This window comes from Coffea arabica, chromosome 5c (assembly GCF_036785885.1).
Source record: "Coffea arabica cultivar ET-39 chromosome 5c, Coffea Arabica ET-39 HiFi, whole genome shotgun sequence".
NCBI lineage: Eukaryota > Viridiplantae > Streptophyta > Magnoliopsida > Gentianales > Rubiaceae > Coffea > Coffea arabica.
Window position 1 is genome coordinate 36,010,203 of NC_092319.1, and position 20,534 is coordinate 36,030,736.

At 34.0% G+C, this 20,534-nt stretch overlaps 1 protein-coding gene across 1 annotated transcript; it reads left to right on the top strand.

The window, feature by feature from the left end:
• Positions 1–3,461: 3,461 nt before the first annotated feature.
• Positions 3,462–14,121, top strand: LOC113690656 (chitin elicitor receptor kinase 1-like). The gene is made up of 12 exons (XM_027208651.2): positions 3,462–4,415; positions 6,608–6,641; positions 6,739–6,743; positions 6,859–7,008; positions 9,041–9,243; positions 10,136–10,225; positions 11,746–11,839; positions 12,129–12,280; positions 12,366–12,457; positions 13,050–13,185; positions 13,579–13,677; positions 13,761–14,121. Exons 1-12 carry the CDS (start codon positions 3,740–3,742, stop codon positions 13,923–13,925), a joined length of 1,896 nt encoding a protein of 631 aa, XP_027064452.1. The 5' UTR covers positions 3,462–3,739; the 3' UTR covers positions 13,926–14,121.
• Positions 14,122–20,534: the final 6,413 nt, after the last annotated feature.

Genomic DNA, 20,534 nt, shown 5'->3' on the forward strand with positions numbered 1-20,534 from the left:
TTTGGTATTACAATCATAATTAATTGATCATTGATTATGATTATTTGAAAGTGTTGATTCATTAATGTAAATTAGGATTCAATACTAGTTCGAGTTCATGGAAGTGTTAAAGCTAGATAGTTAACTCATTAATGTAAGATTGCAACTTTGTGGTTTTAACCATATAATTTCATAGAATTTAATGAATCTGTATATAGCTTGTTTCATCATTACATTAATAAGTGTGAAGTAGTTATAGGTATGGTTGATATTTTTGCGAAAGCGGATATCATGTATATTTGAAAATTATACCATAACAATTCAAAGTGGTAACACTCATAATAAAGGAGTTCAAATCATATTGATAATTAATAAAATTTCTTGTGGGATTGACACTCAAATATTCCCTATACTCATGCATGACGTATGCACTTGTAGTAGTAGAAGTTTGAATCCAATTTAAATCTTCATGCAATGAAAATTATCATTTTTATTAAAAAATTTTTAAGGAAGGCCTAGTCAAAAAGGGGTCTAGGTTTAGCTTTGGTGTATATATGTTAGCAACATTGAAGTTGTCCATTTTGATATCGAACAATGAGATAAATTACTAAAGACGATAGCACTTCTACACATGTAGCCAAAAATAATTGTCGCACATATTTGTTTGATCTTGCTACATGGTAATACTACTTATTATTTGACTTGCTATCAAATGTTACATTTTATAGATACCTATGTCTAAGCTCATTCATCGATTAGGACTTGTACCTTAAAAACAATAAATAAAAAAAAAGAACTTACATTACTGTACAATTGTAACTATTTTTTTTAATATAATTGTCGGATTCTTTGATATCTTGGTTGAATTATTCAACACCAAGATTTGACCCATGATTGTGTAAACTTTAGACTTAAAAATTCAGACTTTTACAAGTGATTACGTACATATCATACTTGACTATTATCCTATGCCCTTAGGACACAGCATAGAAGAATTCGTTTTAGTTTAGACTTAGTTTAGACTGCTCTAATAGTACAAACAAATTCTCAATTAAAAACACAAGGTCTTCTTTATTAACTTTTCGTGATTTTAATAACTTCTTCAATTTTATTTTGACTTTTTCAAATTGTAAACCCCTAAAACTTTGAAAAAATTGTCACACAAATTCTTTGAATTTTTCAACTTCTTATCAGAAGAAGACACGTTTAATTGGTTAATATTACTCTTTGGTCTTCAGGGTGACTGACTTGAATCATGCAAGTGCATGCGTAATTCATCATGTAAAACAGTTCAAATCTTGTTAAATATAAAAATCATTAACAAATATGTCATAATATGACAAAACATAAAATGAAAACGAATAAATCTTTTGATCCTAAAATAAACACGATTATGACAAGATGCAATTAGAACAAGAGATAAAAAGATAAATTAATTACATTGTTTGGATAGAGTATTATTTGAAATATTATTTGGAATAATTACTGACAGGTTGTCAGCCTGTGCAATAATAAAACATGCTCAAACTAAAAGTAATTTCTGTAGATGGCGGTGAGCAGGGTCAAATCCACAGGAACTGGGAGTAATTGTTTCTTTTCAACTTCATAGTGACAAGGGGGGCGTTTTTATATCAGGGGTGACAATTTAAGCAATTCAACTAAAAGTAAAATAATAAAAATAAAATAGCCAACTAGAAATTAAATAACAATTTATTAAAATCAAATGAGGGATAATTAATGATCTAATCAAGAAATAACTTCAGCAATGGTTCACCTAATTGATCATCGATGCACAAGCAATTTCAATTATTTATTAATAAATAGGTTATAACTGCCAAACAAGTGATGACAGTCAACCTCTTCTTACTGTGTCGGTGATTAAGGTACGCCAGTTAATCACTGTTCTAATTGAGAAATAATCTTAGGTACGTCCGTAAGATTTAATTTCTCAATTGCCTTACGTATTAGAGGAGCACTATTCTAACCAAATAACGCACTACCAAGGTTATTTTAGATTAGCCCGCGTATTCTCCTGACACAAATCTAATCATACCAGTTGTCACTATTTTGAGGTAATTAAATAATTACGGATTTAATATCTCAATTGACAATAGATTATTAAATTAACTAATTATCCGGATCCAAGACAATCAATTAATTAGACAACCATAAGCACTGCAATAAGAGAATATGTAAATACCAATAAATAAAAGAAAAAGATAAAATTAAATCGATCTCATAATTTTTAAACGAACCAGAACCTCTGTTGCCCCTTGACTAGAGTAGAAAATTTAGTTCATGTTTGACGAACAAAATCCACAGGAAATTGGAACGGTAGTGGCGGCCATCAATTGAGCAAATTCAACTTGTTCAAATTACCACGGAAAAGCAAGCTACAGTCTTCACTTTCCTTCTCATACGGAGAGGAAAGGAAACGATTAGAAGCCGAAGAGAAAAGTCAAAATTCACCAATTTGCTCCTGACATTCCAGGAGACAAAAACTACTAAGAAGCGAAAGAAAAGTCAAAGGAAACAATTCCGATTTGCTCCTGCCATCCGCTGGAGAGGTCCTAATCAGCAGTCTAAAAGGAAAAATCTATTAATCTAATGCTAAGCTAAAGCTCAAAAAATAGAGTGCTTGTTCTCTGCATCCTATTTCTACCTAATTGCTAACTAAAAATCCCCTCCTGTGCGGCGGGTCCGAGGGAAAAGAACACTTCGACAAATTGCCCAAAAAAGGCTTGCGTTTCTTTTTTTTCCAAAATGCCCCTGTATGCCTTTCATTTGAATTTTTTTCTGATGACTGCCAAATTAGCTTTAGTTGTAGTATTTTCATTCTACTCTCTGAAATAAATGCAAATTACAAAAAGTGAGTAGAATCTAATAATTAATCCATATCAGGTCAGGTAATAGAGAAAATTAATAATAAAATAGATGACAAAATCGTAACCTATCAATTACTGTAATACTTTTTATGATGTGATGTATGTGAGATAAAAAAGTAATTAGGGATGTAAAAAGGTGGATTGGAAAATGTGTTTATGATGCAAGCGAAATATTATTTGAGATATTTGGGCTATCCAAACACTAACATTCCAAAATTGTAAATTAAACTGTTAATTTACCTAGCCTCTCTGGTGGAAATATCCAGCACTATATCCTAAGTCTCTGATCTCTCGCTTGTTTCCTATCCATATTCTTGCTCCTAAGAGCTTGTAACATGAAATCAAATTCTATTTTATTTAGCATTGAGTTAAAGTTTTTATTTTCTTTGTTATATGTATATAATTAATGTTTTTGGAACAATACCATGGAGGCAAATCTCACAAAACCTTCCCAGAAATTTGTTTCTAGGGCTGCAATATGACTGAACAAATTCGCTTATTATAATTGATTGGAAATTGCTAATTCTATTCAAAGAATTGAATACAGTACTACCATTGAGCATGTTTTTAGCAACTATTAACCTGTTATACTCGACTTGAATTGGCTCTCTCAGTAGCCAAAGTCATTCACGCATCCAAATGCATATTTGTTCAACCACAACTTGAACACTAGTTTTGAAAAGTTCCGATCATTCAACAACAGATGGCAACTCTGTCAAAGGTAGCTAAAACATTAAACAATTCAGAAAACAACTCAGTCAACAATCCTTAAATTAAAATTTTCAAATACTCCCAAGAAACTTTTTCATTCCTCCTCCTTCCTCCTCCCTCCAACAGGACCGCCATTTCCCCCATCTCCAACCCTCCAGTCTCACATGCTTCCGATCCAAATCCAAATCCCGATTTCACAAATGTTATTCTTCATCAAACCCAGAATTATAACAGCCCTTTTACTCCTTCTCCTTCTCTCAATCTCACTGCAAATTTCTCAAGTCAATTCCCAGTGCAGCAAAGGCTGTGACTTAGCTTTAGCCAGCTACGACGTCTGGAGAGGTTCAAACGTAACCTTAATCGCCGATCTTTTCAGCGTCCCAGTTTCCACTCTCCTCAGCTGGAACCCGGTTACCCTCCCAGACAGGGATACAGTCATAGCAGGGACAAGAGTAAACATCCCATTTCCTTGTGACTGCATCAATGGGAATTTCCTAGCTCATGTCTTCAATTACAGTGTTTCATCGGGGGATACTTATGATATAGTTGCGTCCCAATTTTACGCGAATTTAACGAGTACCACGTGGTTGCGGAGGTTTAATAGTTATCCGGCTAATAATATCCCAGATACTGGAGTTCTGAATGTTACTGTGAATTGTTCTTGCGGGAATAAGGCGATTCCCGAGGACTATGGGTTGTTCATAACTTGGCCTATAGCGGTTGGGGATACTTTGCAGTCTGTAGCTTCTGCTAATAATTTGAGTGCTAATTTGATCAGCAGATATAATCCAACTGCTAATTTTACTTCCGGGAGTGGTCTGTTGTTCATCCCTGGAAAAGGTGAGTTTTTACTATTAGATACTTTTGAATTGATTAATCTTATATGCACCGTGATGTGCAGGAAATTTTTTTTTTTACTTAGTTTCACAAGTGTAGTATGTGTTCAACATCTGGAGCCACTAGTGTAAATTAAACTGACTTGTTCAGAAGATTTACTCTTTCAGATATGTGGTTTGCTAGTAGAAGGGAGTTTTTGGATCGGGCCACTTAATAATTAGATATGTTTGTATTGAATTTGATAATTAGAGGTTTCTCTTTGTTTAGGGCTAGCCTCATGAATATTAATGCAAGAATCTTGAGTTGTTTGTGTCAATTGTAACCAAAGTATGTAAATTTGGCGTCATTTTTCAGCAATGTTTGATTTTGAAATTCATGGAACAGTTAGTAGGAAGAAGTATTGGGACGAATTCATTAGATGATTACAGATTTCTCTGAACCTAGGAACATTGCTGCAAGGGACTTGAATTTGCTGTGTTGATTGTTGCCAAACTGGATAATATGGTGTCCTTTTAGTATTTCTTTTCTTTTTTTGTAGGGGGAGGAAGGCATAGAGGAACTTAGTAATAATTTCGTTTTTAGCCAGAAAATGTTGCAAGATTTAGATCGGCTAAAAGAACAATTGGCTGTTTGCAGTTTGATTGACGGTTCCTGATAGGATAGTTTCTGAAGGAACTGCTGATTGATGGTTTTGTTTTCTTTAGTTACTTGTCTTATCTTTGTTGTTCTTGCTTTTGCTTTTTTCTTTTATTTTTTCTCTTCTATTTTTTGAATTTTCAATCAAGATTTATATAGAAGTGATTCTGGGACTTGAAAACAGTTTTAGAGATGCATCAATCAAAAATTAGGAAAAGGGGTTCAAGGAACTTTGATAGATTTAACTTGTAACCCACCCATAAATGGTGCGCTTGCAGGGTGTAGGAGAGAATGCCATTAATGAATTTCATCAATACTTCTGAAACTAGTAAGATTCTATCTTTTTTACCTTATCATGTAACCAATGGAAAATGTACTGTGAATTTATGAAATGCAAATGGTGGCACTTAATTTACTCTATTAGTGAAGAGTACAAAAATGATAAAGCATTCTTCCTGCTTCGTGCTAATGTTGTATATCCTCAACCTATTATGTGTTGATAATCTTTGTATGACGTAAAAGAAGTTATGGTCTCCATGTCACCTGTTGGATTCGAATCAAAATGATGCATCATAGTTGAATTGCTGCATTGCATTACTTAGAATAAAATCATAAGCTTTAATCTAAACCTTTTGAGCTCAAGTTTGGTTGTAATTAAGGATTTTTACCACTAACAAGTTCGAATCAAGTCTATGGGTTGAATTTGTTTGTTCATTTAATTTTGTGTGATCAAGTGACTGCAGAGTTATCCCAAAATGAGTGCATTTTGAATCAGGAAGAGATTTATACCATATTAATTGACCCTCTAAAGTATGTTGGGCATGGAGCAATGTTGTGAAAGAATAGTGAAGCTGAAATCTTTGTAGAGAGTTAGTGTTGAGGCATGGTCTGTAGGGATGCAGAAAATGCTAGGACCTTTTGAGGCAATTACAGGTCCTTGATTAAATCAAATATACTTTTTGATGGTCATTGGCATATGATTAATGCTGGATCCACAGTTGATGATGAACCATGAATCCTTGTGGGTAGATATTGACATTTTAGTTGTACAATTTTGATTACTAGGGAAAAGAATCTTGACATGCTTACTTTAATGGACCATTTGTGATTATCTGGTGTAGAAGTTAGCTTGATCTTTATATCTCCATTTGTTTACTGATGTATGCGGTGATACATGCCAAGTTAGAAGGTATTTCTTAAACTTGATATGTGGTACTCTAGGACACATGGATTTGTATGTTGGAACACCATGTCACTGTGCTGAGATGAGAGACGTAGTACTATGCTGATTGTAGATGAATGGCTGAACATATATGTGTTTTAAGTTTGTATACGGAAAGAAATTGCAGTTTTGTTTATGAGCCGTTCAGTACGAAGTTGGATTCGCTTCCAAAGGTTTTTGTTATGTAGGAGTTGTAACTATGATGCATATTATCTGACTTTATGATGAATTTTACATATGATGTATATCCTCTGAGTTTTACTGAGTTTTAAGCTGACTTAACAACTCTCAACTCTAACATATGTTTTGTGTGCTGGACATTTTTATTCTTTTGCAGATCTAAGTGGAAGCTACCGGCCCCTGAAATCCAGGTAGCATTTGAGATGTTTTTTGTGATTTTCAAACTGAATATCTATGTATATCTGAAATTTAACATCAATTTCATTATTTTGTTCCCCTGTTTTGCAGCACAGGTATTTTGGCCTTCTGATATTGGTTCAGTTTCGACTTTTTTCTCTCTGGCTGCTAGACATTGTCAACTGAAGTCCCTGTTCTAGCTAAGCTTATTGTTTGCTTCCCTATAATCAGGATTTTCTGGTGGAGCTATAGCTGGCATTGCTGTGGGAGCAGTTGTGGTACTGTTCCTTGCTACCTGCTTATATATTGTACGTTACAGAAAGAAGAAGGCACAGAAGATCTCCTTACTCTCAAATTATCAGTTCCAGTTAGCTGCTCCAGGTATATCTCTCTCCCAGTTTATGCTTTTTCTCTGTTTCCTTGGGATAATCACGTTTAAATTTCTTCCTTATTCATCACCAAGGTGAGGTGTCTTTGAGTGCTCAAAGAAAGCAGATGATAACATCTCAACAAAATTTCATTCCTTCCCTCATCCAAGAATCTGTTTCATCGGCTGACAACTGTACAGGAAATAAGACTAGAGGCCAAATATTCTTGAGGACCTAGGGGATTAGATAGGTTACCTAACTTCTAAGAGAGCTAAAATCTAAAACGAGACCTAAAGTTAATGGGTAGGCCTTTTTTCATTTGAAGGGTTACATTTGACTCCAAGAGCATCCTTGATTTCTGACACTATAGCTGGTCAAGAAGATTTCTGTTCTGGTAGTGCTGTGACATACTTCAACATCATCTGAAATTACAAAGCTGTTAGTCGAATGCTGAAATTCTAATGCAACTAATACCGATACTAGTACATTAAATGGCATAAATGCATCATTAGAAACAGCTAGGAAGCCCAGAAATCTATCAATTTTTGGGAGAGCTAAGATGCCTTACATCTTGAAGTTATATTGAAGTAGTTACAAGGTTTTGTGGTCACTTCTGTAGCTCTAAGATACATATGGTGGTTGTCTAAGGGTACAATTTATTGCTGTGCAACAAGAAGGCTTTAACATATAGAAATCGTTTAGGTTGAATGTTGATCAATGGCCGAGCTGCGACCTTTACCTCTGGACATATTGTATAAGATTGACCTTCAGATCTCAACATTTTTATTGTTAGATTATGCTAAGGAAGGAAAAGAAAATAAAGAAGCAATATGATATCTCACCAACTTCAAATCTTTATAATGAGTTTCACTAGGATGTAAAGTATAATAAAAAGTAAAAAAAAAGGGGAGAGAGAGAGAGAGATAAGAAAATTAATGGCATTATTGTCCTGTGAACTAGCTTCTTTTTCTGGCTTCTGTACCTTAATCTTAGGCTTCCACTTTCAGTTTACAGAAAGAGATGGAACCCAAGGATTCAATCCGACCCTAAGGATAATTTATTATGTTCACCCTACGATTGAAAAAAGAGATAGATACTTTACCTTGTTAGTAAGGAAATTTACTACATCTAATCAATTTATGCAAAAGGCCGTCTTGTATTCCACAAGGTAATTTTAGATAGGATTAGTGTCATGTGTACATTTGTAATTGAGTAAAAGTACTAGTAAGAAGCTGAGGCTTGTTATTAACAAATTCATCAATGACGTCTATTCCTCAACTTCTTCCTTGTGGCTGTTTTCATCTAAAAATTGACTTAGTGGTTTCAATTTTAGTGTGGGCAATTTTCAAAGCTTATAAACTTGACGGGATGCAGTGTGGCTTTGAACTGTAAAAATCTACCCTATTCAAAATGGCTGAAAAACGTGCCTACTCCTGGTTTTGGTCGTACCAAATTTACTTTCTAGAGATTTTCATGTCATAATTCTTAGAAAGCACTTCAAATGACCATAAGCTCATAATTTGAACTCCCTTACAGATTGCAAAATAGTAGTGTCAGTCATCAGTACCAGATCTTCAATCTTTCTCTTCCAAGAAGATAAGATTACTCATTTAATTTGCATCAATTGCAATGATTTGAACCACTAGTTATTTGGTCCAATTATTAGTTATGTCTGGCATTTGCATATTGCTTGTTTGATGGTGCCAGTCATGGTTTCCAGCTTCTCTGCCGGTGATGCAAATGCTGCCTGTTTTGACTTTATGTTCAATTTATTGTGGCAAGATAATGCGCTAGACATAAGTAACCAAACCAACTCTTCTAAGGTATTCTCGCTACATTCTGTTTTCATATTGAATAGGGAGAAACATGAAGGTATATCTTCATAAATCGAAATTGACATCATGATAGTGGGTTTTTACGGTGACTGAATAATGATTTCTTTAGGGTACTATATGCACGTTTTAGTTGTTCCTGTACTTGACAGTATTATCTCTGTCCTAATAGAACAAGTTCACTTATCCTCGTCTTTTGTTTATTTGGCTTAGCCCCTGGAGTTGCTGAAGTTAAAACTTCAGACTCCACTGGTGTTGCTGAAGGAACTTCTCCAGGTCTTACTGGCATAACTGTTGACAAATCTGTTGAGTTCTCATATGAAGAGCTTGCAAACGCTACGGACGACTTCAGTTTAGCTAATAAGATTGGTGAAGGTGGCTTTGGCGCTGTTTACTATGCTGAGCTTAGAGGCGAGGTTTGTTGTTTATTTGGATATACCATCCTATGGAATGATGAAGATGTGGACGCTACTTTATTTTTTCCACCATTTCTTGTCCATTCCTGGTTAAGTTTCTTAATTAAAACCAATACATCTATTGCAATTGCATATAGGATGCTTCATCAACAGATAAATTTTGAGGCAAAAAACTTACACCCTTTAAACCATTTACATTTAAAGGTGTGTGACCACTCTATTTTTCTCTTATAATGTACTTTCTGTAAGTTAATTGCTGGTTATGTGGTATATTTTGAGGTATGGTTGTGGGAGTTGGGGCCTTGGACAGAGGATGGGAAATGGGAAATGGGAAAGTGATGGATGGGAAGGTGGGACCTGGTGGCTGGGTGAGAAATAATGCATAAACTATATAACCAAATGTTAAACTTACAGAATGCTTCATTTCTTGCATGTTAGGAATAAAAGTATTTCCAAATGTTATTGCTTTAGATTTCAGAGTGGTAAGAGTTGAGTTCTGTAATATTCTGCTTGAGGACAAATTATGATTGTTAATGATGGATGCGGACAAGGACCCAATAATTCTTTCATTATCCTTAACTTGCTAGGTTATGCTATATAGGAGCTTCTGAGCAGGAGGATGGCTGGAATAGGATATTAATCTAGAGTTGCAATGCTATATCATAAGGATATGGTTTTCCAGTTACTTATTTGTATTTTGTCATTTCTTTGATCGATTGGTTATTCCGCTATTCAAGATCTTCTAGAATTATGTCTCATATTTGTTTTATTAGCTTTTATTTAATATTCTTCATGAAAATTTAACCAATCAATATCATTTTGATGTCCACTAGTCCAAGTTTTGGATGTCAATTACATGTATTATATTTTTCCTTACCAAATTTTTGTGCAGAAAGCCGCAATCAAGAAAATGGACATGCAAGCAACAAGAGAATTTCTTGCTGAACTGAAGGTTTTAACACATGTCCATCATCTGAACCTGGTAATACGATTTTTGGCATACTTTGACATATTCTTCTCTAGATTTTGACTTTCATATTATTATATGCTGAAATAATTCCATTTTCACCCCCGCTAACCTTATATATCACTCTTATTTGCATTTGAATCAGTTATACTGCTATACTATCCTTGTTTTTCAACAATTATTTGTGAAAATCACAGCATCGAACCAATTGTTGTTCAATGTGAACACTGGTGCTTTTGAATCTAGCATTGGCTATTGGTGATTTGACTTTTATTCTCGTAACCTGCAAAGTTACTGCAGTTGAATTTTAGACATATATGTAGACTAAGTCATGCACATTTGAAGTTAGAGTTGTATATATCTTCCTGAGAAGTAGACGAAGTTATGTGGGATATAACCACAAGAAACAAATAGTGACATTTCATTGAGGGGAATTAGCAGAAAGTGAGTCTGTAAGATTGGTCTAAATTTAGACTTTATCAATCTTCAGAAGAATATATATATATATGAATATTTGGAAATTAAAATGTCTTTAGAATAGTTGCAGATTACTATTGAGTTGCAAGAAATGAATTACCATGAAAGGGAAACGGAAGTTCTGCAAATCTTGCTTCTCCACTACCACTGGTTTTCTGTCATCTATGATGATTATTCCTTCTCATGTTTTATGGACGATTCGGCCCGACTGTGATGATTATTCCTTCTCATGATTATTCCTTCTCATGTTTTATGGGCCATTTGGCCTGACTGTGATGTATTATACATCTCTCTCCCTGTCTTTCTAACGTTACACATACATTTTGCCAGCCATTTATTTAATTGTGGTTATGTAGGTTTTTGTGCAGTAAATTATCCTGTCCAATCAATTAATATGATTGTAAGAGAAGGGATCAATCCTAGAATAGGTCAGATCCACAAGTGATCAACCAATATAACCTATGGTATTGGATCTGCCGATGTTTGACTTGATACTTTTTACCAAATAAAGCATATACCTACCAGCTTAAAACTTTTTCTGCCAAACTAACACATTCTCCAGCCGACTTGCTTAATTAACCTTGCCTTTATTATGTAAAAAAGTAGGTGAGAATCTTAGTGTTCCTAGTGGTAGCCTTTACATTTCTGGATTACATAGGCCTGTTTAATTCCCATATTTGTCTTCTTCCTTTGCATATTAGATGTAAATCAAGTGACTAGAGGAGAATTTTCAGTACGTAAATCGGTCTTATAGAGCTGAACAACTATGTAACAGTGAAGCACATGTTACTTACCAAATCCTTAGACTTAATTCTGGCTTTTCATCTAGTTGGATCAGCCTTAATCCTGTTCATTCAGAACTCAAAATCACTGCTGAAACTTGTTTCAGTTGGTTTGATCTTTAAAATATTTTGTCAGTTATTTTGCTGCTGGCACCTGTCAGCATATTCTAGTGGGATCATAGTCAAATATGTGTAAGTTTTTAAAAACTGTCTTTTCATGGTTAGATACTAATATAATTGGTGCTTTTGGCATGTCAATTTGTTCATGCAATACAGGTGCGCTTGATAGGATATTGTGTCGAGGGTTCCCTTTTCCTTGTATATGAATACATTGAAAATGGCAACTTGAGCCAGCATCTTCGTGGATCAGGTATGCCTACACTTTGAGTTTCAGTTCTCAGTCATGTTGTGTAGGCTCCAGCTGGCATGGAAAAGTCATTACTGAATGGCGCCATCCCAGATCTTGCATAATGATTGTTATAAAAAAGTTCTGTGAAAATGTGAACTAGGTAGCATGGATGGGTCTTTGTTTCTCCAGTTTTTCATGCTCCTTTAATCTTCTTTAGATTATTATGACCAGGATTTAGATTCATGTAATAATCAGATTGACATGCGTCTTGGTGATGTGATGATTTTGTATATCTGCCTTTACTTTATAGGGAGGGAGCCACTGTCATGGTCAGCCAGGGTGCAAATTGCCCTGGATTCAGCAAGAGGTCTTGAGTACATTCATGAGCATACTGTGCCTGTCTACATCCATCGTGACATTAAATCAGCGAACATTTTGATAGACAAAAATTTCCATGCCAAGGTAATACAACAAGCCCTTTGTTTTATGATTGATTATCAACAGCCTCTTCAGACCTAATTGGTCGTGTACATCGCTGATTTTGCAGGTTGCAGATTTTGGTTTAACAAAACTGACTGAGGTTGGAAGTTCATCTTTGCCCACACGTCTAGTGGGTACATTTGGCTACATGCCACCAGAGTAAGTTTTATTAGCTATTTTTATACTGTTGACATGTATGTCTGACCATATATAAAGTACAACACTTCAGTGTAGTGCCTATTTGATCTGTTGCTTGGGTGCATTTCACCTATTATTAACCAGTTCTGGTTAAAGCCATGCACGTATCCTCTGTATTTTAAGTCTGTCCTTGATGTGTCCAAATGCTGTGTGTTGCCTTCTGAGAAGGAAAACAATACTTGAGAACCCTGCGCTTCTCCTTTTACTTGCATCTGAAGGAATATTCAGAGTCAAAAGGATACCCAAATTTTGGGAAGGCATTAATGACAAATCTAATCGAGCTACTAAATCACAAGAAGTCTAAAATCTTGAGTGGCCTTACACTTCTTGTCAGGTTACTTTCAGAATATGAGTCTCCTTTTTAGGTCTCTTGCTTTTTATATTTACTCAGAAAAGTAGTGGTTGATGGTGCAACTTAGGGTCACCACAAAAATATTCAGTTCTTAGGAATTGGTACCCTTTATCATTTTATCTTAGTACTGCGCTGATGCTCATCAAATGCATGCCCTATTTGAACTGGTCAAGCATCAAATGTGAGATTCATTGTGTGCAGGTATGCGCAGTATGGTGATGTTTCTCCCAAAGTTGATGTGTATGCTTTTGGTGTAGTACTTTATGAGTTAATTTCGGCCAAGGAAGCCATAGTTAAGGGAGGTCCTGTTGCTGAATCTAAGGGCCTTGTAGCTTTGGTAAGTTTCTTCCCTTTGAGATAAATGGTAGAAAGGAGCAATTTGGTAATGTTTTATAGTGGGATGATTTGCAATAAAGGTGGGCATCTTTCGATGAAATTGAGTGTGTAAAAAAATAGTTTGATCAATGGGTTTGTTTGGATTGTGAATTATTTGAGATATTTTTACTGTAACACTTTTTGTGATGTGATGTATGTGAGATAAAAAGGTACGTTGGAAATTGTAATGATGATGTAAGCAGATATAATTTGGCAAATAATTCACAATCCAAACAAAGCCAATGTCAAGTTTTCGTCCTAGCAGTGAGTCAATCGCAGACTTCTAACTGCTAACATGTTGGCTAGTTTTATAATTTGTTAAGAAAATAATTGACTTTTGAGTTTCTCACTACAGTTTGAAGAAGTTCTTAGTCAGCCAGATCCCAATGATGATCTCCGCAAAGTGGTTGACCCTAGACTTGGAGATTCTTATCCCCTTGACTCAGCCCGCAAGGTAAATTATATCTAGCATAACAACTTTGCAATTTCAGTCTTCCATTTTTTCTCTTAAAAAGCTCTTTTGTATACTTGCACCAGATGGCACAGCTTGCAAAAGCTTGCACGCACGAAAATCCTCAGCTTCGGCCGAGCATGAGATCCATCGTCGTTGCGCTAATGACACTTTCCTCCTCCACTGAGGACTGGGATGTTGGGTCCTTCTATGGAAACCAAGGGATTGTAAATCTTATGTCGGGAAGATAGAGCAGAGGTAGTCAATCACAATGGCTTCTGCATAGTCCATTTTTTGGTTTGTGAATGAGAAAGTGAATGGAGCTGTTTTAGACACTAGCTTTGCGTCAAGATCTGTACATGTTTGCAACATATGTATGTATGTATAATGTACGAGTAATTATCAAAATCGACATCAATTCCAAGGAATGAACCACAGTTGCAGTTACTCCCTTTCGCAAACTAACACATTTTTTGCCTGGAAGATTTCTCTTTTGCATCTCTATGATGCTCAAAGCCCCAGGTTCATAGTTCAAACTTATAAGAAACTTGTCCAAATCTATAGACTGAGTCCTTCAAACTGTAAGAGATTCCAACGTAGATGTAGTCACTTGCAAGGATTCCACATCAAATGCAAAGTTAGAGATTGGGAGAGTATGGTCTGAAGCAACATGTTAGCATAGCAGATTGACTGCTAAGGCAGTTGTAAAAATTTGATCACGTCATTTCCATTTCACCTCCTAATGGTTCCGCTGTAAATAGAATTAATTTCTAATAATCATGTGTCAAATATAGACATGGAGGGGTTAAACATTTTTAGACTATATCTAACATAACATGGAGGTCAATCGAGCTTAAGCATCAGTCTTACGCCTAAGCTACAAAATAATTGAGGACCTGGACCATCATTACTAGTAATGTTTAAACCATATATAGTTTATCACACTAAAGACTTGTAATTCTAATTTATGTAATTGCAGTTCTTTTAGGGACCTAAAAATTGCTACTTTATGCCTAAGATACAAGTTCCCTACGCTATCATGCAGTTTATCTCTTGCTAAATGTAAGTTTTTGCACAAAAGTCAGGAAAATGTAAAAATAAATCCTTAATAGTTAGCAATCCATCATACGGGGTACCAGAGTGTAAAGCTATTTTTTGTCCCACTTACTAGTACTGAGATTTTGTTGTTTCCTAATAGGATGAGTTGCTATGCTTTCTCCCAAATAGGCATAGAAAAGAGCCGAGCTCAGTTGAGCTTGTTCGATCAAAGTTCAAACTCAAGATTGCATTGATTTAATTGAGTCGAGTTCAAGCAGTGCAATTCGGTTGAGGAGCTCAAGCTAGATCCTTATATGTGAAGCTGGAAATCATGTCCTTCAATATATTAGTTTAAAATATTTAATATTTATTTGTGTGAATCTTCTATCATATCCCTCTCTTAAAATCATATAACATAATAATTTACTAAGATTCAGCTTTGCATATAAAATAATAATATTAGAAAATAATAATCTATAGATTTTTGCTACTTAATACTTTTTTTGTACATATTTAGATGAAGAATCCATGGTTTTCGAAAGGAAGAGCAGCCTAAGGTGTTTAAAAGTCTAGGAGTTTCGAAAGGAAGAGCAGCCTAAGGTGTTTAAAAGTTGGCAAATTGACAAATAGATGTTATGCATTGTAATTTCAAGTGTAAATTATCTAAGGAGCCCTAAAATTATTTCAATTGCCAACTTTTGGCTCTTTATCTATTTCAAATCTCAAATTGCTTCTCAATAACAAAAAGTGTTAAATTTGATTTTATAATTCATTTTCACTATTAGATCTATCAATTTTAATGGTGGAGATGGACTAAAGGATCAAAATTTGACGCTTTTATTATTGTGAGATCAGTTTGAGACTTAAAATAGATAAGAGGCCAAAATAGATAGTTAGAATAGTTTAGGGACTCATTAGTTAATCTACCCTAACTTCTACAAATCCTTCAACATGAAATCTCACTAGGGCTCGGCGCGGGTTGAGTACCCACCCCATCCATCATTTGGCTGATCCGATCCGCACCTTGCGGGTCAGCTATTTTCTGACCTTTACCCGCTCCGAATATCAGCGGGTACCTGATTATAGGATACTCGCTAAGATAGGGCCGGGTCAACGGGTACCCGTCCCACTCCATTTATCATTTAATTTTTTAAAAATGATTTGTACTAATTTAATTTTATATTTTACTTTTTTTCCCGACAAACATCAAAATTATGTTTTACACATTCATCTAAAATTTAATAAAGTTTTTTCTCAAAAAAAGTCTACCATCAAGAAACAAGCATGCGAAGAGAATACAAGATAAAGAAAAAAAATTAAAAGAATTCAAAATCAACAAAAGTTGAAATAAGTAGCACAACTTTTTAAATATATATTTCACATTAATTAAACTCTTTTCTATAAAACATAAGATCGTGACCTCTACAAATGAATCTTGTAAATAAACTATAGTCTCTCATATTTGTAATGTAATTTGATCAATGAAATTACTTATTTAGCTCTCAATTATTATTTTATAGTATGTGTATAAAAATAAAAATTATATGTTTGTGGGGCAGGTCCAGTACCTGGGAATTTTTAATTATTTGATCCTACCCCGTCCAGCATCTTAACGAATACTCGACCCTCTTTTGATCCAATCAAATAATACAAATAAAGTATTCTAATTTTTGGATCGAATCGGATCGAATATGACGGGGTTTTGGGTTAGCAGATAATTTTGTCTACCCTTAAATCTCACAGTTTGATGCTTAGAAGTGTTGACTATTTAGCATATCCCGTAATAGGCTTTAGGGGTGGGCAAAAAAATCCGCCGATCCGAAAATCCGATAAACCCGATCCGATCCGATCCGAAAAATAGGATACCCGATCCGATTTTTCTTAGCGGGGCAGATGAGGGTCGGGTACCCGAAAAATCGGGTACGGATACGGATCAGAAAAATAAAAACCCGCTGGTATCCGACCCGCAGGGTATATTTTATAAATATTAAAAAAGTAGGGATCATTTTATAATTTTGTAATTTTTAATTCTAAGTGCAAGTGAAGTGGCTCGCAGCCTCATATTCTAATTCTATATGATCTATTCTTCTCATTTTTTTTTTAAGAAAGCGAATATTCTCGGTGAAACATGAACAACATGAAAAAAAAAATTTGTGAAACTTTGTTATAAAAATTGTTCATCCCTTTCATCTTTTTTATTTTATTCTACCTCCATCGATCTTTCCTGCAAATCTTGCATCAATTCAATCAAAGATTTTTGTTTGGAGTTTCAATTTTCTGTTAGCTAGATAATTAAAATATTTGTGTCATTCATTTGCAATTATATCTCTTTAATTTGCCTCTTTTATTTAGTGTAAGAAATTTATTTTTCTTTTTCATCACCTTAATACCATAAGGTCTATTCCAAAGATGTAAAGAAGTTAGGGAAGATTTTTAACATTATTTTGGTTATATTTTTTTTCAAAAATAATTAGTTCTATTCAATTCTTTTCCGAACTTGATTTCACAATTGACTTATTTGAGATGCGGTCTTGTACCATAATATCCTTGGGGAAGTTACCAAATACTTATTATCCTTGTGTTTGTTGTGTTGTAGAAGTATGAAATGTGTGAAAATGGTGATGTACTCAAAATTATTATGAAATTTCGTTTTGTCTATTAGATATTCTAATATGTACTAAATTTATGAGATCGATTTGATTATTGGATGAAATGTGTAAGAATTGTGATGTATGGATTTTAATTACAATATCTCTACCAATATTAATTGGAAAAGCATGTTTTTTTTATTGAAAAACATGTTGATATTAAGTAGAAAATAAATTTTTTTATTGAAAAATAGTTTTTTTTAGGGGCGGGTACCCTATGACCCGCCCCCTTTTTTTCGAGTACCCGCTATTCGGGTACCCGAAAATATTAGGAGCGGGTTAGGGTCGCAAAATGGCTGATCCGATATATTAGGGTCGGGTCAGCCAAATCATGTTAGGGGCGGGTACCCGACCCGTGCCCACCCCTAATAGGCTTTGGCATTTGCCTCAAAGACATCAATTAATGTGGGACAATTTGAATTTAGAAATTTTTTGGGCAATATGACTACTAAGGAAAGGAAATAAAAATTTATTTTCTCATCTCAGAAATAAGAAAATCAACTAAAGTGTTAATGAGAGTGCTTGAGTTAGGATAATTTCTATTGGATTTCTCTCCATTGGTTTGTTTATTTATTCATATCTAAATTTATTTTATGTTATTATGTCATTAATTTTCTTTTAATCTCCAAATCAACATATGAAAAAATGATTTTTTTAAGGATATTTTGATATTCAATTTATATGAAACATTAGACAGTAAAACTTCAAAAAGTGGTAAAAATACAATTTTTCCCAACCTTTATTTTTTGATACACATTGAATGCCTTCAATTACAATACTAGAAATTTATATAGGATTACTACAAAGAAAGCTGCAATTTGAAGAACAAGATGGACTTGGTCGAGCACATTCAACTCAAAAACATTATTCATTAACAACATTCATTGAAAGAGGTAAATTTATTGCCTCATAAATCTTTAATTTAGAAAATTCCTTAAAAAATAGCCAAACATCATAAAAACAATAACAAATTACTGTTGTTCTGCAACATGCTTTCTACACTTTCAACACAATTGTTAATGATATAGAGAACAAAGCCGAACCATACTATAATACTTGCAAAGGATACAACACCAAAATTATCAATTTCGAAAAAGATATAGAATGCCCCAAATGCAATTATCCAACAAAAAATTTTACACCAAGATAAGTCATTCAATTGAATTCATGACATAAGAGCTAGATTTAAAAAAGACAAACCCGAAAAGAACAATTAACAAAGGGGGGTATATAAAAAAGAATAGAGAAAGATTCTATAAAATTATAGAAAAGTCACTACACCCCCCCTTCCCGCCCTATTAGTATCTATTTTTCATTATTTTCTCATATTCTATGCGACAAAGTCTTATAACAAAGAAAGAGGGAATCGAGGTAAGTTTGCTTATTCTACTTATTTTATTTTTTATTGAATACATTTTTTATTGGTGTGGATTAAATAAATCAGGGACTTTTTCACCACGTCCTTATTTATTTTCTCATCTACACGTGTAGAATAGAATTATTTAGATATGCAGTGTCAATCCAACGATTTGATCAGTTTGTATTTTAACTGTCAATTGAATTTATTGTATTTTTTTCCATATATTCTTTTCGCAACATTTATATTGACAACAGTGTATCGAACAAATATAATTTATTGTGATAAGTCAAGTGGATCTATTTAGTTTCGTGCCCTAGGTTTGTTTTTTTACTTTCAAACCGTGGGTTCTATTATATGCAAGGTTTTTTGATTGATTGAAAAAGTAAATTAAGGGGGGTCGGTCTATAAATTTTGATATTTATCTATTTTTTTATTTTTATTGAATTTTTTCTGAGAATTTCTTGTATTTTCATCTGCCTCTATTCATTTCATTTTTATGTTTTTGTTTTGAATGCATTAGAAAATCTTTTTTTATTTGTTAGCTCAACACTTTGATTGCCTTGTCTAATGTCCTTGTTGAATTTGTTTTCATTCTGATTGTATCTATACACTTAATATATTAAATATATTATATTTTATATTATATTTTATATTTTATAGATTTTTTTAATTTCTTTTTTTTTATTTTAATTTATTCTTCGGGTTGCTAACTCAACGGTAGAGTACTCGGCTTTTAAGTGCGGCTAGCATCTTTTACACATTTAGATGAAGCAGGGGATTCATCTATACCATCGGTAAAGTTTGAAAGACCACGACTGATCCTGAAAGGGAATGAATGGAAAAAACAGCATGTCGGATTGAGGGAGAGTTCTGAGAATGTTTCATTTTTACCGGAACAATAGAAAAGAAAAACCCGGTTCGAATTCTTGGAATGGAAGAAAATAAAGTTGGGTTGAATGAATAAATGGATAGGGCCTCGCGGCTTCAATTAATTATAGGGAAAGATAAAGAAACGAGCTTCTGTTCTGAATTTGGAATAATTTCCTGATCTAATTAGACGTTAAAAATATATTAGTGCCCGGTGCAGGAAAGCTTTCACTCCCATGAGTGAATTCTCAATTTTTCGACGAATCCTAACTATTCTAACTCTCCATTATGAAACGGAGATGTGTGTGTAGAAGAAGCAGTATATTGATAAAGAAAATTTTTCCGAAATCAAAAGAGTGATTGGGTTGAAAAAATAAAAGATTTCTAACCATCTTGTTATCCTATAACATAGACTAAAAATGTAAAAAAGAGAGGATAGAGAATCTGTTTATAAGTTTATACTCGCCCCCGAGGTATCTTTTATTACTAAAATACTTTGTTTTGCTCGGTGAACCGTAATAAAAGACAAAAAATTGAAAGGTGATTGAAATTGAAGATGATATTCCACTACAATCCTTCAAAACCAAAAAAGGGAGAGCAAGAAATAATGCATCCAAACTCAAAACTCAATTGAAAAAGAAGATAAAAGTCGAGAAAGATTAAAGCACTAATGATTACTACTTCATGTTTAATATCTTCTCTTTTTCTTTATCTTACATTCAATAAGATTGCTTTGCATTGCTCACTTTTCAAAATTTGGTAAAACGCAATTCCCACACTTCTATTCCCAAATCTACATGCATTGCCCAACCTATTGCTTCTTCACAAGAAATATGAAACGACAAACTTCAAGAAGATAATAGAGTAGGTATACTCTTTAACTTTAGAAGCTTACCTCATCAAGCCTTTACACATCATTAGATGAAAGTATGTATAACATAGGAGTT